We start from the raw sequence: 15363 nt of genomic DNA, 5'->3' as shown, positions 1-15363 counted from the left end.
AGACATCTTCTATGAACCCACATATTCTAAACAATGCCTATTATTCAATCATGCCATCCCAAACACATAAAAATTAATATACTTATCATCTAGCGAAAATAATCTGTACTATAGTTTCGGACACCTATACTCGTGAACGAAGACTCCTTGAACTCAGATCAATACTAATCAAGAGACATTACCCAGCATCATTAATAACTGATGGGATTAAACGAGAAAAGGAAATAGACATACGAACATTAAGGGAAGTCAACCGAAATACCAAACAGACTTTAAAATACTCCCATACTTCTTCACACACAACCATAGAAACAATGAGGCCTTCAACATCATCATACAAAATCTATCCATTCTCACAGGAGATAAAACAATGAACAAAATTTTAGGCTCACACAAAATTATCAAGAGCAAAATGCAACCGAAATCATTAAAAATAATATTAACCAACACAAGACTATATCTATTAACAAAGGAACCAAAAGTGAAAAATACGGGCGGCCTAACTGTGACACATGCCCCCACCTTTTGGCGGGTACTGATGGGAAAACAGGAATGTCACTCCGACAAAGAGTAGACCCGACACCGTTTGGAAATCGGTGCTCATTCAAAGACAGTGAACAGCTTTTGACAATACCGGTATGACATTGAATCTCTTTAACAAAATAATGACTTTTATACCTCTTAATTCTACCTCAGGTCATTTAATTGTATATATTTATCATTGCTGTTCATAAAAAGCCTATATTTTTTCATATGCAATGTGCATTTTCTCTTTTATTTTTAGTTTTTACATATTTATACAAAGTGTAGTTTCTTTTCTCTTTGAAACCTATTTCTACTATATATATATATACATATATATATATATATATATATATATATATATCATGATCATCACCATCATCGTTTAATGTCCGTTTTCCATGCTGGCATCGGTTGGACGGTTTGATTGGGGACTGGCAAGCCAGGTAGCTGCACCAGGCTCCAATCTGATCTGGCAAGGTTTCTACAGCTGGATGCCCTTCCTAACGCCAACCACTCCGAGAATGTAGAGGGTGCTTTTACATTCCTCCGGCACAGGAGCCAGTCAGGCAGCACAGGCTACGCTTGAATGGTGCTTATTACGTGCCACCAGCACGGGTGCCAGTCAGGTGGAGCTGACATCAGCCACAAGTACGATTTCCATTTTGATTTTGATTTTACTTGACTCATCTTTTCAAGCATGGCATGCTGTCCAACAATCACAGCATCTCTCCAAAGGTCTCGGTCTCTTGTCATTGCCTCTGTGCTGTGAGGCTCAAGGTTCGAAGGTCATGATTCCCCGCCTCCTCCTATGCCTTCCTTCCTTATATATATGTATGTATGTATATATATATATGTTTATATATATATATATATATGTGTGTGTGTGTGTGTGTGTGTGTGTGTGTGTGTGTGTGTAAATAATTGTAATGGCATTTTTATATAAGCTTAAAGCTCGTGGCGATCATCGTGCAATGACTAAGGAAAATAGTCCAATAAAGTGGCGTATAAGCCCTCGACAGAATAAAGAAGGCTTTCCAATCCGTGTCATCGCACGGTAAGCGTTAGGCTTATATAAGAATACCATCATTATTATTATTTAAAGGATTGTAAACTCGGCGGCGTTCCGATTACTACCAAAGTCACGATTGCTTTCGATTCTTTGGGGGTCGATAATGAAATGCAAATTATGTATTGGTAGTGGGTCTTAATTAACTATACCTTTCCTACTACAAATCCTCTTTACGATAGGCACAAGTCTTGAAATGTTGTGGGGAGGGAGATGTTCGATTTTATCGACTCCAGTGAGTGACTGGAACTTACTTTATCGACCACAAAAAGATGACCTCCGAATGTAAAGCCGGAGTAAATGCCACTAAGTATTTTGTCCGGTGTGCTACCCTAACGATCCTGCCAGCATGTAACCTTCTCCCAATTACAAATAAAACTGGAAATCTTGTTTCTATATTAGAAATCAATGTTTAGTTTTGTTGTCTTTGTCATACATACAGGATTCTCTTAAACATTGGAAGGAAGACACGTGGTTTGGATATCAACGTCTTAATCGTTGTAACCCCAAATCAATAAGATTGTGTGAAGAAATCCCTTCAAAGTAAGTCAGCAGATCCTTATTTAGAACAATTATATATTTAAACAATAATTTAAATATCTGGGACTCGCTAGGCATTACCGAGGTCCACAGATATTAAAACAGTTTTAATATTAATTTCCCTTTCAGTTCTTTTGTTTGTTTGTTTGTTTTTTTATCCATAAACAGATTTTCTAATGCAGGAAAAACCTAGACTTTTCTTGTAATTTTTTTTAGTATGTAAAGAAGCAGAAAAAGTGGGTTTATTAGAACTGGCAGCGGCAATCGCGTGGTTCTAGAGCATGTGTCACTTAACGTAGTTCTCTAAGTGGAATTTAATAGGCACGAACTGCTTGGAGACCCGTTCTGTATACACACATGGAATCAAGAAGACATCATAAAGAAGAATGGAGAATTATACATCTTCAAAATCTATTTATTCAAGTGTTATTCTCAGCAAATACCAATCCGACACGTGTTTCTGCTGGATAACTGTCCTAGTATCCCTTGATCTGGCATTTATGAGCATTCAGTTGATTCACTTGCGTTACACATTCATCGGAGGCAGACATTCCTATGCAGCTTTGTTCAGTTTGGCTGGATGAAGCGAACTGAGGATTCAAGTTTTTGGAAGTCCTTCTTAAAGTATATTCTAGGTGAGGGATCATAAGAATCTCAGGGTACATGCCAACAAAGATTGCTTTGAAATACGCTGTGGCTATAGTTCTAATATCACTTAAACATAGAATGACTTAATAAAATTTGAATAAGGTTAATATTATGAACCCAGCAGATATAAGTAAATAAGTGAGCATAAAACAAAAAGCTCTACAAAGATAATGAAATGTCCAGTCATCGTGCCAAACACCACAATAATAAGAATAATGGATAACGATGTTATTTTAAGTAAATCCCGTACTAAATGTAGTAATAGATTTATTTTAAAAACATACACCAGATATAAAAATGAAGTTGTTAACAAAAACAGTGACCCCTACCCACTAAAAGAAAAGCTAGATCTAGACACATATATTATATTATAATGCAGTCTTCGGAACTCAGATAGTCACAAATATACCTGCAAAATTTTTCGCTGCATTAAGTTTCCACCATCTAACAAATAGAGTCAGATTTTCAATCGGCACACGATTAGATTTGCTTTTAATACAAGTACGAACCTAGCCCAAATTATTGTAGCGTACAATTTTTAGAGTTAGAGAATTAACTAATAGGAACCTAGTAAGCACAAATAATAAAGCCAATATAAATATTAGTAATATAACTAGTAATAATAATAACTATACGGATAAGGTGGAACATAATATGAATGATTCTTGTGGGATAATGAACTATTTAGTTAGCAGTAGTAGCGAAAACACTAAAGAACTACAGAAGATAGTATAAAGGAGGCAGCTGAGCCCAAACTACACTCATCTGAATTAAATGAGCTGAGTAAGGAAATGCAATGATACATCTACTTCAATCTATAGCGAAACTGATAATAACCATACAGTGATACGTAACATTATAGATGGGGTACATGATATTTCTACCGGTAGCAAGCATAAGTTAGTACTAATAAGCATTATCGTAACTATAAGAACAAATTAGTATGTCCACTTGAAGGCAATGTCTCATAAAAATGCTTAGTTTTTAGATGTATAGTAACAACTGATGGCACTTCTGATTATTACATATGTTCTTGTTCTGCTTATTTTAAACAAAGTTTACGCAACCACCTTTCTTCGTTCAAAAATGGGGGGGAAATAAATTTTAAGTTTGAGTGAATTCATCTGGATTTTAAAGAATAGGGGTGATATATATGATATTAAGTGGACAAATATTAATAGCACTTCGCCGTCTACTGTTGGGAATTCGAAATGTGATCTCTGCTTGGAAGAAATATTCCATATTCTTACCTCTAATTTCAGGTTATTGAATCGCGGAAGCAAATTAACAGTCGTTTAGAAAAGTATTCAAGTATTTTCCAAATAAAGGTTTTAATTAGAAATCACAGAGTTAAAAGTGCAGTAAAGTTAACTTTAGTTACATTTTACATTAGTTAGATTTTGACAAATTTGCCCAAAACCTCAAAGTTTTAGATTTTTTCTTTTCCTTTTCTTTTCTTGTGAATTGGGACAAAATCATTAGAATTTCAATTTACTCGTCTCAGTTAATACAAACTTGTAATGTTCAAAAAATTATAAAACTGTATTGCTATGGGCTGGTCTCATTACTCAATTGAAACGATATTTCTCCTTTCTTTAGATTTCTTTTAAATATGTCCATTTACTTTATATGGTATGATATTCATCTGATCATTAGTGGTCAGTGAATGTGAATGAATGCTGATCTAATTAAGTTTTCTTTCTACTTCTAAATGAATAAAATAATTTGTTCCCTTAATATCTAAAACATATTCCTTCTCTCTAAAACAAATGAATTTATCTAAAATCTATCAACCCAACTCAATAGTTTTTTTCTAATGTAGACGACCATTGATTACCACTGATCGTTTTGTGCTTTTAAACTTTTTCTCGTAGACTTGGTGTGATGAAGCGATGATGGAACCAGTTCTGAAAGGAGAAACACTGGAAGGATTGATCAAAAAGAAACGTCTGTTTTACACAGATTTAGAAATTTTGGATGGTGTTATACACAGAAAAGAATATGATGTAAGTCACACACACACACACACACACATACACACACACACACACACACACACACACACACATACACGCACATACACTTAGATACAAAGATGCACATGCACACAAGCATACATGCACATAATATATCTACCCAGCTATGAAAAAATATGCATCGTTCTAAAAATAGCCTTTGAATTCTTATCGTTTGTGGATTCATGTTTCTATTCATCCTCAGCCTAAGTACTAATGACTCACAGATAGTTGACTCCCTTTCATTTATCTTTCGCCTGCCCTCCCCTTCACTCTACATTCGTCTCTATCTCCTTTCTCTCTTAACTATCTTTATCTATTTCTCCATTAATTTATTTATATATTTAATCAATTACAGTGTGGGAGGTGTTTATAAGCCATTTAAAAACACACAAAATCGTTGGATTCACTTCAATATTTAAATTTAATTTGTCAAAATATTTTCGTGCTGCATCACGGGATTTTGTCAGTGAATAGGACGCGGTCCAAAGCGACAAAAATATTTGACAAATTAAATTTAAATGTTGAAGTGAATCTAACGGTTTTTGTGTGTTTTTAAATGGCTCATAAACGCCTTCCACTCTGCAATTATTTTTATTTCAGCACACACTCTCAGATCAGGTCACTTGCTACGCAAGTACATCTCCGTAAATTTATATTTTATGTTTTCGTTTTTTATACATATTATATACCTTATATTTTATTCATTTCTGCTTCAACTGTGCAAATCATTCCCTTCTTACTCTCTCTCTCTCTCTCTCTCTTTCTTTCCTTTTTCTCTCTTCCTTATTTCCTCTTTACTTCTTTCTTTATTTCCTTCTGTTTTTCCTTTCTTTTCTTTTTTCTCTTTTTATTACTCTAGTTATTTTTTCTATCTCTCACCCATTTTCTGCTGTACCTTGTACACTTCCTTCTCATCCCATTGTATTCCAAAACGAGTATAAAATGCCTCGTCATCTTTCCAACTTTTCACATAGTTATCTCTAACTAAAAACAGTAAAACGGTCCCTGGTAATTTGTTGTGGCTGGTCATTTAAAAAGCATTTGGAACATTTACTTCTGGGTTTCAATCAACCATAATGGTCAAACGCGAAGAGGAACCCTAATATAAACTTGTGTTTATCCTTATTTCATCTACATTTGCCCTGTAGGTCATAACTAGTAATAGTACCCGGTATAGAAGTTACTTAATGACTATACAGGAAGTAAAGTGGATTATGGTAATCTACGTGGAGTGCCAAGCATAACAGTAGTAGTCGTTCCCAGTCAGATGGCTCTAGGTTCAGTCCTACAGTGTGGCGCCATGGCACCTTGGGCAAGTGTCTTCTATTATAGCCTCTGGCAACCAGAGTTTTCTGTGCGGAGATGAGAGATGGAAACTGAAAGAAGCTCGTCTTATATGCATGTGTGTGTGTGTGTCTTTGTGACTGTGTTTGTCCCCCGCAACTGCTTGAAAATCGATGTTGGTGTGTTTGTATCCCTGTAACTTAGCGGTTCAGTAAAACTGACTGATAGAATAAATGCCAGGCTTTAAAACCAGTTCTGGTGTCGATTCATTCGACTAAAAATTCTTCAATGTGGTGCCCCAGCATGGCCGCAGTCTAATGACTAAAACAAGTAAAAACATTAACATGTGTGTGTGTGTGAGTGTGTGTATGTAGATAATATTTCAAGATTTCTTGGCAATAGAGAAAGAGCTGGTTTCTAACCCAGATCAAAGACACCTTCATTGGAATTTCAACATCATCATCATCATCATCATCATCATCATTTAGCGTCCGCTTTCCATGCTAGCATGGGTTGGACGGTTCATCTGGGGTCTGGGAAGCCAGAAGCTGCATCAGGCGCAGTCTGATCTGGCAGTGTTTCTACGGCTGGATGCCCTTCGTAACGCCAACCACTCCGTGAGTGTAGTGGGTGCTTTTTACGTGCCACCTGCACAGGTCCCAGACGGGGCTGGCAAAGGGCAACGGACAGATGGTGGGTATTTACCCATCAACTGGGTATTTTTGTTTGTATGTACATGTGAAGATCTGTGTATTTTGTTTTATGTACGTATTCTCATGCATATATATGCTCATATATATTTAAATGATAAACTTCTTGAAAGTTTTACAGATTTTTACAGTTCCAGTGATGGATTGGATCTGTAGTCTTCGAATCAGCTTTCTGCTTTCTGGTTATGTATGCATATGTATATATATGCATGTATATATATTTCAGATGTGTGCTCCCATTGCATTATTTATGCTGGATTCAAACGACGATTTGACACCAATTGCAATACAACTGCAACAAGACAAAAGACAAGGAAATCCTGTAAGTGTTTCTAGAATAATTTTATTAGTTTTGTTTAACAATTGCTTTTGCGTATATTTTAGGTTGAGAGTCTTTCGGTTTTGTTTGAAATTCTCAGTCTCAACAACCTCAACAAGCCAGTTGATACCTAACTGTCAGAGCAGAGATTTTCCATATTTATCACTATTTCGGTAGATCTGTTGAAACAATGTAAGCTTGTGCTACCATCACCTCATTGAATGGATTAAAGCTTAAGTGTTTATTCACTAAATATTTGTTGCTCTCAGCAGTCTTAATCCTCACCTACATATTAGCTAATGCTATGAAACATCTTTAAACGTCAAACGACAGTGTCACTCTAATACTGTACATCAATATTCTCTGTATCACTTTTATTCTTTTACTGGTTTCAGCCAGAAGCTGGAACCATGCTGGAGCACCGCCATTCAATGTTTTGGGGTCTCCTTTTGGTACTATTTTTGGTGAAGAAGCGAGTTGGACGAAGCTGCTCTTCTTTGTGCCTCCTGTCACCATGTGGGCTCATCTGGGGGTTCAGATAGAAATTTGTTCAGGTGCTTTCTGAACGTTTTCCCATCTAACCCTTGTAGATCTCTAAGGTTCCTTGGGAAGGTGTTAAACAGCCTAAGCTGTTGCAATACTGAGTCCTTATCTGAGATGAAGAAAACGGTATCTTTGGTACTAAGCAATGCCGTCTATTTCGATGGTTGGTATAGTATTTAATAGATAAGGCGGCGAGCTGGCAGAAACGTTAGCACGCCGGGCGAAATGCTTAGCGGTATTTCGTCTGCCGTTACGTTCTGAGTTCAAATTCAGCCGAGGTTGACTTTGCCTTTCATCCTTTCGCGGTCGATAAATTAAGTACCAGTTACGCACTGAAGTCGATATAATCGACTTAATCCGTTTGTCTCTCCTTGTTTGTCCTCTCTGTCTTTAGCCCCTTGTGGGTAGTAAAGAAATAGGTATAGTATTTAATAGTTGGAAGCTAGACCTTCCAGGATCTTCCATATCACTGCATACCTTCCTCGCCTTCTCTCCAGTTTCCCTTCTTGTAGCCTTTCCCAGTAGCAGCTCATCTGTTTCACGAGTCAATGTTTGTGTAGTGGTGCTGGATTGCTTCAAGTTCGGTCACTAATATATTATGCTCTGCGGTGCCCACAGTCGGGGATGGGCAGTAATCCAGAAGACTGAGGATAAAATGTCCTCCATAGGAGTAGCTAGGTATCTTCATTTGTGGTTTTGAATGATCTAAGGACCCGTCCAGTTACTCGCCTGCACAGTTTTGCCATCCTGGTAATATACACATGGAATGTTGCATCACTACTCATGTGCATTCCCAGGTCACACCCCAATTCTAATTCTGGGATTGCTCTAGCCTCTATTCGTATGTATTTCTATAGTAGTCTGTTTGTGGGCCGATGGTGGAGTGCTTGAAACTTATCAGCATTGAACTGCATGTTATTTTCATCAACCCATTTTTATATTGCACACACGTCATTTTGTAGTTTTACTTTGTCATCAGGGTTCTTGGCTGCCTGAGATACTTTTGATACTTTCCTAACAATGATTCATTAACAGTTTCCTATTCTCTTCTCTTCATAAGCAGTTGTCCGAAAATGTCACCATGGTATTATGTACCGATGAGACATAATGTTGCAGCCAGGACACTGCATAAGGAGATCACTCGAAAGGATAATTCTGAGGTCAAATAAATAAGAACACACAGTGTGGTAGAAGCTATAGCCACTCATAATAAAAAGGAACGCTGGTGGGATATCCCAGTGAAATCCTCAATAAACATAATAGAACTGACATAGTGATTTGGGACAGAGAAGAGTAACCACACAGTTGAATCAAGATGTGAAACTCACTTTGCAGAAAGTGGTTGAGGAATGGCAACAAATAATAAACCTTCGAGATGATACAAGAAAGATAGAAGACAGGAATAATAATGTACAAATGTGTAAAGAAAGTACAGAAAGAAGGAAAAATTTTAATTCAAAACGGTGGTATGATTGCGGAGATCGCCATTTGAGGAAAGATTGCCCCTTAAAAGATAAAACCTATTTTAAGTGTGGTAAAATTGGACATATACAGACGAAATGTCGGTCAAAGAAAATGGTAAAACAGAAGAAAGTCTATTCAACACAAGCAAATTATACCAGACAAAACCGAAAATTTGTGTTGGTAGAAATAAATGGGTTTCAGACCAAAATGCAATTAGATACCGGTTCAGACGCATCGATAATAAATACGGCAACATGGAGTAAGATAGGCAGACCGTTGTATAAAAAAACTACTAGGATACTCTACGGTGTGTCAGCGGAACGAGTTCAATTCTTGAGCGAAATTTCACCAGAAATAAAACTTAAAAATAGGACGCGGAAATGTAAACTAATGGTATCTAAGAATACAATGAATCTGTTCGGGACAGATTTAATGGAAGGATGGATTCGAACTGTAGGATCTATCACTGAATACATTATGTAACAAGGTGAAGGCATCACAGTCTGTGTCAGAGAAAGCATCGGAAAAAATGAAATTAAAATTGAAAAAGATGTACCCTGATATTTTTTCGAAAGAGCTCGGTACGTGTAAAAAAATTAAAGTAATGTTTGAGTTGAAAGAAAATGCGGTGCCGATGTTCAAACCGAAAATGAATGAATCTTTTGCGGCGTTAAATCAAGTTGAGAAGGAATTAAAAAGATTGGAAGACATGGAAATGATTGAAAAAGTAGACTACTCTGAGTGGGCGGCTCCTACTCTATATGCTATGCTAGCAGATTGTGAGTTCGCGGTCCCATGCTTGGATGACATATTGATCAAAAGTGAATCAAGGGACCAACATATTGAACATATAGAAGAGGTTTCCAAACGAATGTGTGATTAGGGGTTCAAAGTCAGGGAGGATAAATGGGAATTTTCTTGATAAAAATAAAGTACTTATGACAGGTGATCGATGAAAACGGGCGAAAACCGGACCCTTCTAAGATCGACGCGATAAAAAAATGCCTGCCCCCACTAACAAAACAACACTACAAGCATTTTTAGGTTTGGTAAGTTATTACCAGTTGTGCATACCTAAAATGTATGAGCTAAGAGTTCCGTTGAATAAGTTGCTAAAGAAGGACTCGAAATGGAACTGGACAAACGAATGTCAGAAATCATTCGAGGAATTAAAAAGCGGTTAACATCAGAGTTATCATTAACTGATTTCGACCCAAATCTGAAAATAATTGTGGCATCGGATGCCAGTGAATATGGTGTAGGAGCTGTGATATTGCATAAATTTAACGATGGTAAAATCAAAGCTATTGCACATGCATCGAGAATTCTATTACCAGCAGAAAGAAACTACAGCCAGATTGAAAAAGAGGCGTTATCATTAATCTTCGCAGTAATAAATTTCCATAAATTCTTACATGGGAAGACGTTTACACTGCAAACGGATCACCGGCCGTTATTGTCTATTTTTGGTACGAAAAAGGATATCCCCGCGCACTCAGCAAACCGCTTACAGCGCTGGGGAACTACCCTGTTGAATTACGATTTCCATATGGAGTTTTTGCTATCAATGAAAATGGGACACGCAGACGTGTTGTCTAGGCTAATTCCAAAATATGAGGAACCTTTTGAAGATACGGTGATTGCATAGTTAAAACATAAATGGAACTGAAGAACATTTTGTACAAAGTAGTACGTAATTTGCCGGTAACGCTGGAAGAAATTAAATTACAATCGGGAAATGATAGGTTCATAAATAAGATTAAAAAATGTTTAGTGTGTGATGAGGTATTATTATATGCACAAAGAGTGGTAATACCTTAAGTACTGCAAAACAGAGTATCAAAAGACTTACATGTAGGACATCCGGGGATTGTCCGGATGAAGAGCCTTATTAGAAGTTACGTTTATTGGCCGAATGTGGACAAGCAAATTGAGAGACTGGTAAAACAGTGTAGGGGATGCGCTATGGCAGCAAAGGCGCCCCCAGTGCAGATTCAGCCGTGGCCAAAAACGGATTCGGAATGGTCTAGACAACATGTGGATTTCGCAGGACCAATAAATGGCTCTCATTATATCATTGTGGTGGATAGCTATTCCAAATGGCCTGAAGTGTGTAAATGTTCAAGGCCAAACACAAGTGTGACTATTGACTTCTTGGAAGAACTGTTCGCTCGTTATGGAGTGCCAGATACGATCGTGTCGGATAATGGTACACAATTCACGGCGAAGGAGTTCGAAAGATTCTGTAAGTCGGTTCAAATGAAGCATGTGTTAACTCCGCCATACCATCGAAGGTCAAATGGGTTAGCGGAAAGATTCGTCAACACATTCAAGAGAGCCTTAGGGATCTTTGAAGATACGAATATGACAAAGTTTTTGCAAGTGTATAGAAAAACACCGAATCCAAATGCAGAGTCGGGTAGGTCATCCGCAGATTTGATGTTTTCCAGAAAAATTCGTTCTATTTTTGACAAATGGTTGCCGAACAGAAACAGAAAATCGAAAATTCGGGAAGAAAAACGAAGTTTTTAACACAGGTGACAAAGTGTATTTTAAAATATATAGTAACGAAAAACAGGACTGGGAACAAGGAAATATAACTGGACGTCTGGGTAATGTGATGTACATGGTAAAAGGACAAAAATATGAACACAGAAGGCATTTAAACCGATTAAAAAAAGATATACCAAAAACCAAGAGAGGCGAGAAGAATAGATTTATGGTATGATTTGTTCCAGGTCCCAAAACCACAAGCAAAAGTGTTCGGGATCCCAGAACCACAAGCAAAAGCAGAACCGACACGTAGGTCGAACAGGAAGAGAAAACCTACAGAAATGATGGAAATTAACGCTAAGAGAACAAGATATGCCAGATTCTCACCGAGGAAATAAAATTGATAAATTCGGGTTTAAAAAACTCAAAGAGGGAGGTGTTGTGTGGACGCCCCCAGACGATGAAGTAGGCTAGCCCAATATGTAGATATAGAGGGAGAAGTCTAGACGTCGAGAGTTGAGTTGATTAGAGGTCATCCGAACGTGCGACATAATAGGTTTATACATGTAATTATTGGGTAACTGGGATATGTAATACACTGCCTACGTACCAGTCTTAAGAAATTAAGAAAGGAGAAAGCAGATTCGAAGTCTACAAATCCAGGGCATCACTGGAAGAGTTATTTAGATGATTGCTTTATACTTTGGAAAGATAGCATTGACAAACTCCTCGATTTCAAAATAATGCACAACGATATCAATAGCAACATACAATTCAGCATGGACCACAGCAATAAACAACTTCCTTTTCTTGACATCCTAATTAAAATAGTCAATAGCCATATCGAAACAGACATCTTATATAAACCCATCATCATACAAAATCTATCCATTCTCACAGGAGATAAAACAATCAACAAAACTTTAGGCTCACACAAAATTATCAAGAGCAAAATACAACCGAAATCATTAAAAATAATATTAACCAACGCAAGACTATATCTATTAACAAAGGAACCAAAAGTGAAAAACTGCGGACGATCTAACTGTGGCACATGCCCCCACCTTTTGGCGGGTACAGAGTTCCACTTTAAACAAGGTGAAATATTTAAGATAAAGTCAAAGTTTACCTGTGCTTCGGAAAACCTAATCTATGCCATTACACGCTTAGGGTGCGGTAAACAATATATTGGGCAAACAGGAATGTCACTAAGACAAAGAACAAATCCGACACACACAATACAGACAGATACAGGTTAGGGAACACATAGAAAGGTGTGCTAGGAATCTTAAACCTAATTTTCCCCTTCTATCAATGTTCACAGAATACCTCAGTACAACAAAGAATGAATAAAGAACTACTTATCTCCCTTACACATCTTTTTACTCAGGGACTAGTAGACCTGACACCGTGCAGTGATCGGTGTGTATTCAAAGGAATGATTAATAATTTTACGAAACCGGTATGCTTTTGAATCTCTTTAACAATTCACAATAATGACTTTCACTACTTTTATTCCTACCTCAGTTCATCTAATTGTATATATCTATCGTTACTTTTCATAAAAAGCCTTTACTTTTTTTGAGTTCCAATGTGCATTTCCGCTTATTTTTCTTCTTACTTCTCCCTATATCCTATGTATGTTACAATTCTTTGAGGAAATCAACTTCCCATGAGATTTGCATGTCTATGCAACCATGCTGGATATCTATGCGTATGCGTTGATCTGGTTGTCTATATGTCTGTGTGTTCCAGTTAATTTCATTTCGATGTTCAAATATTTACTTATGAAATATTGACATTTACCACTTTCTTTTAGGTCTTTCTTCCAACAGACGATGAAAGCGTTTGGACTCTTGCTAAAATGTGGTACAATATGGCTGATGCCAATTATCATCAATCTGTTGTGCACTTGGGTATTATTATTATTATTATTATTATTATTATTATTATTATTGTTGTTGTTGTTGTCGCCGTCGTTGTTGTTGTTGTTGTTGTTGTTGTTGTTGTTGTCGTTGTTGTTGTTGTTTGAGTTCAAATTCCGCCGGGGTCGACTTTGCCTTTCATCCTTTCGGGTTCGATTAAATAATTACAAGTTATGCACTAGGGTCGATGTAATCAACTTAGTCCCTTCTCCCAACTCTAAGGCCTTGGGCTTCCAGTAGAAAGGATTGTTATTATTATTATTTTATTGTCTTTGCACAGCTTCTAACGCTAGAGATGTACTACAGCGTCAGCTGTTCACTACTAGTGAACTAAGGTAACACCTCTTATTTTTCGAGCACCTTCCGGAGTATTGGAGCGGTTCCAAGCAGTGCTGTTTTCTGCAAGTCTCCACACTTATTGCAGCCCCTATTTGTTCCACGTACTTCTCGAGATTTTTACTCACTGTTCCCAGAGCTCCAACAATTATTGGTACTACTACCACCTTATTCAGCGATCACAACCGCTTAACTTCCCAAGCTAACCTGTCATATCTCTCGACTTTTCTCTCTTCCTTATCACATACTTTGTTGTCAGCTGGGCATGCTATATCTATCATCCAGCATCGTTTGCTTTTTTCTCAATTAAGACTATGTCCGGCTTCCTATTCTCTATCTCCTAGTCGAACTGAATCATAAAATCATATAGGATCTTTGCATTATAATTTTCGATGGTGCCTTTGGGTTTATGTTCGTACCACTTTTTTGCTCTGTCAAGTCCATACTTGTTGCAAAGTGTCCATGCGATTACTCCTGCTACAAGAATGTGGGATCATATCGTACGCCTTACGATAATCGATCCGTGACATTGCTAAGTTAGTTTTCCTCCTCTTGCAGTCTCTAAGTACAGTTTTGTCTTCCTCTGGCACTTACGCTTGCACCCCTTCTGCTCATGTGGCAGGACTCTATTTTTTGCCAGATGTCCGTACATTGACTCTGCGACTATTCCAACCAACAATTTCCACGTAAGTGGCAAACAGGATATCGGCCTGTAATTGTCTACCGTATTGTCTTTTCCGATGTTTTTCAAGCACAGTACTGTCCTACCCAATGTCCCACCCACTCTGGTTTTGCTTGGTCGGCATTTAACAAAGTGTTGAGTTGCGCAGCTATTCATGCACGACATTCACCAAATCTTTTGATCCAGTAGCCTTGAACTCCATCTGGTCCCGGGGCCTTCAAGTTGCTCATTTTTTTTTTTTGCTGATTTCTTCACTTCCTTAACTGAAATGACTATTTCTGCCTGTTTTGGACAGGCTACTGTTTGTTTCAGTTCTTGCAACCATTCAGCATCCTTCTTGTGCTCCTTGTCTTTGCTTCAGATGTCATTCCAAAACCTTTGACTTTCAATGTTATCTGGTATCAACTTTTCATCTGTACATCCTCCATTTATTTCTTTATAGAATCTACTCTGAATAAACTATTCTGGTGGTAACCCTTCACACTTTAGTCGTATCTTATCATCTTTGCTTTCTTTGCAACGAAGCGCTGTTTCAGTTCCTCCATTACCACTTTCAGGCCCTTTCTTTCAATATTATACTTCCTTTTCAGCGCCCTGTATTTTTGTTCGCTTTTAAGCTCCCCCTTCTCATTTCGGCCTAACTCAGAAATGTCCTTCGAGAGCATATCTAACCTCGCCTGTATTCTTCTTTTCCACCATAGATCTTTCTTTTTTCACTTCCATTATGTTTCTTTTTCTTGACATCGACACCACATTTTCTGCTACAACAATACTTGCTGCTTTGATCAAATTATTTGTTTCTATGATGTT

The 15363-nt window shown here is 37.4% G+C and overlaps 1 protein-coding gene across 1 annotated transcript in view; it reads left to right on the top strand.

Annotated features, from left to right (window-relative positions):
- Positions 1–552: 552 nt before the first annotated feature.
- Positions 553–15363, top strand: part of LOC115215749 (arachidonate 12-lipoxygenase, 12R-type-like) — a 41208-nt gene continuing 26397 nt past the window's right edge. The window contains 6 exon segments of the mRNA XM_036505687.1: positions 553–636; positions 2034–2134; positions 4654–4658; positions 4661–4785; positions 7018–7113; positions 13430–13526. Coding sequence (XP_036361580.1) covers positions 553–636; positions 2034–2134; positions 4654–4658; positions 4661–4785; positions 7018–7113; positions 13430–13526 — 508 coding nt within the window.

Source organism: Octopus sinensis, linkage group LG9, assembly GCF_006345805.1.
Source record: "Octopus sinensis linkage group LG9, ASM634580v1, whole genome shotgun sequence".
NCBI classification, from domain to species: domain Eukaryota; kingdom Metazoa; phylum Mollusca; class Cephalopoda; order Octopoda; family Octopodidae; genus Octopus; species Octopus sinensis.
The sequence above is the reverse complement of the archived record's forward strand: the minus strand, read 5'-3'. Positions and strand labels throughout refer to the sequence as shown.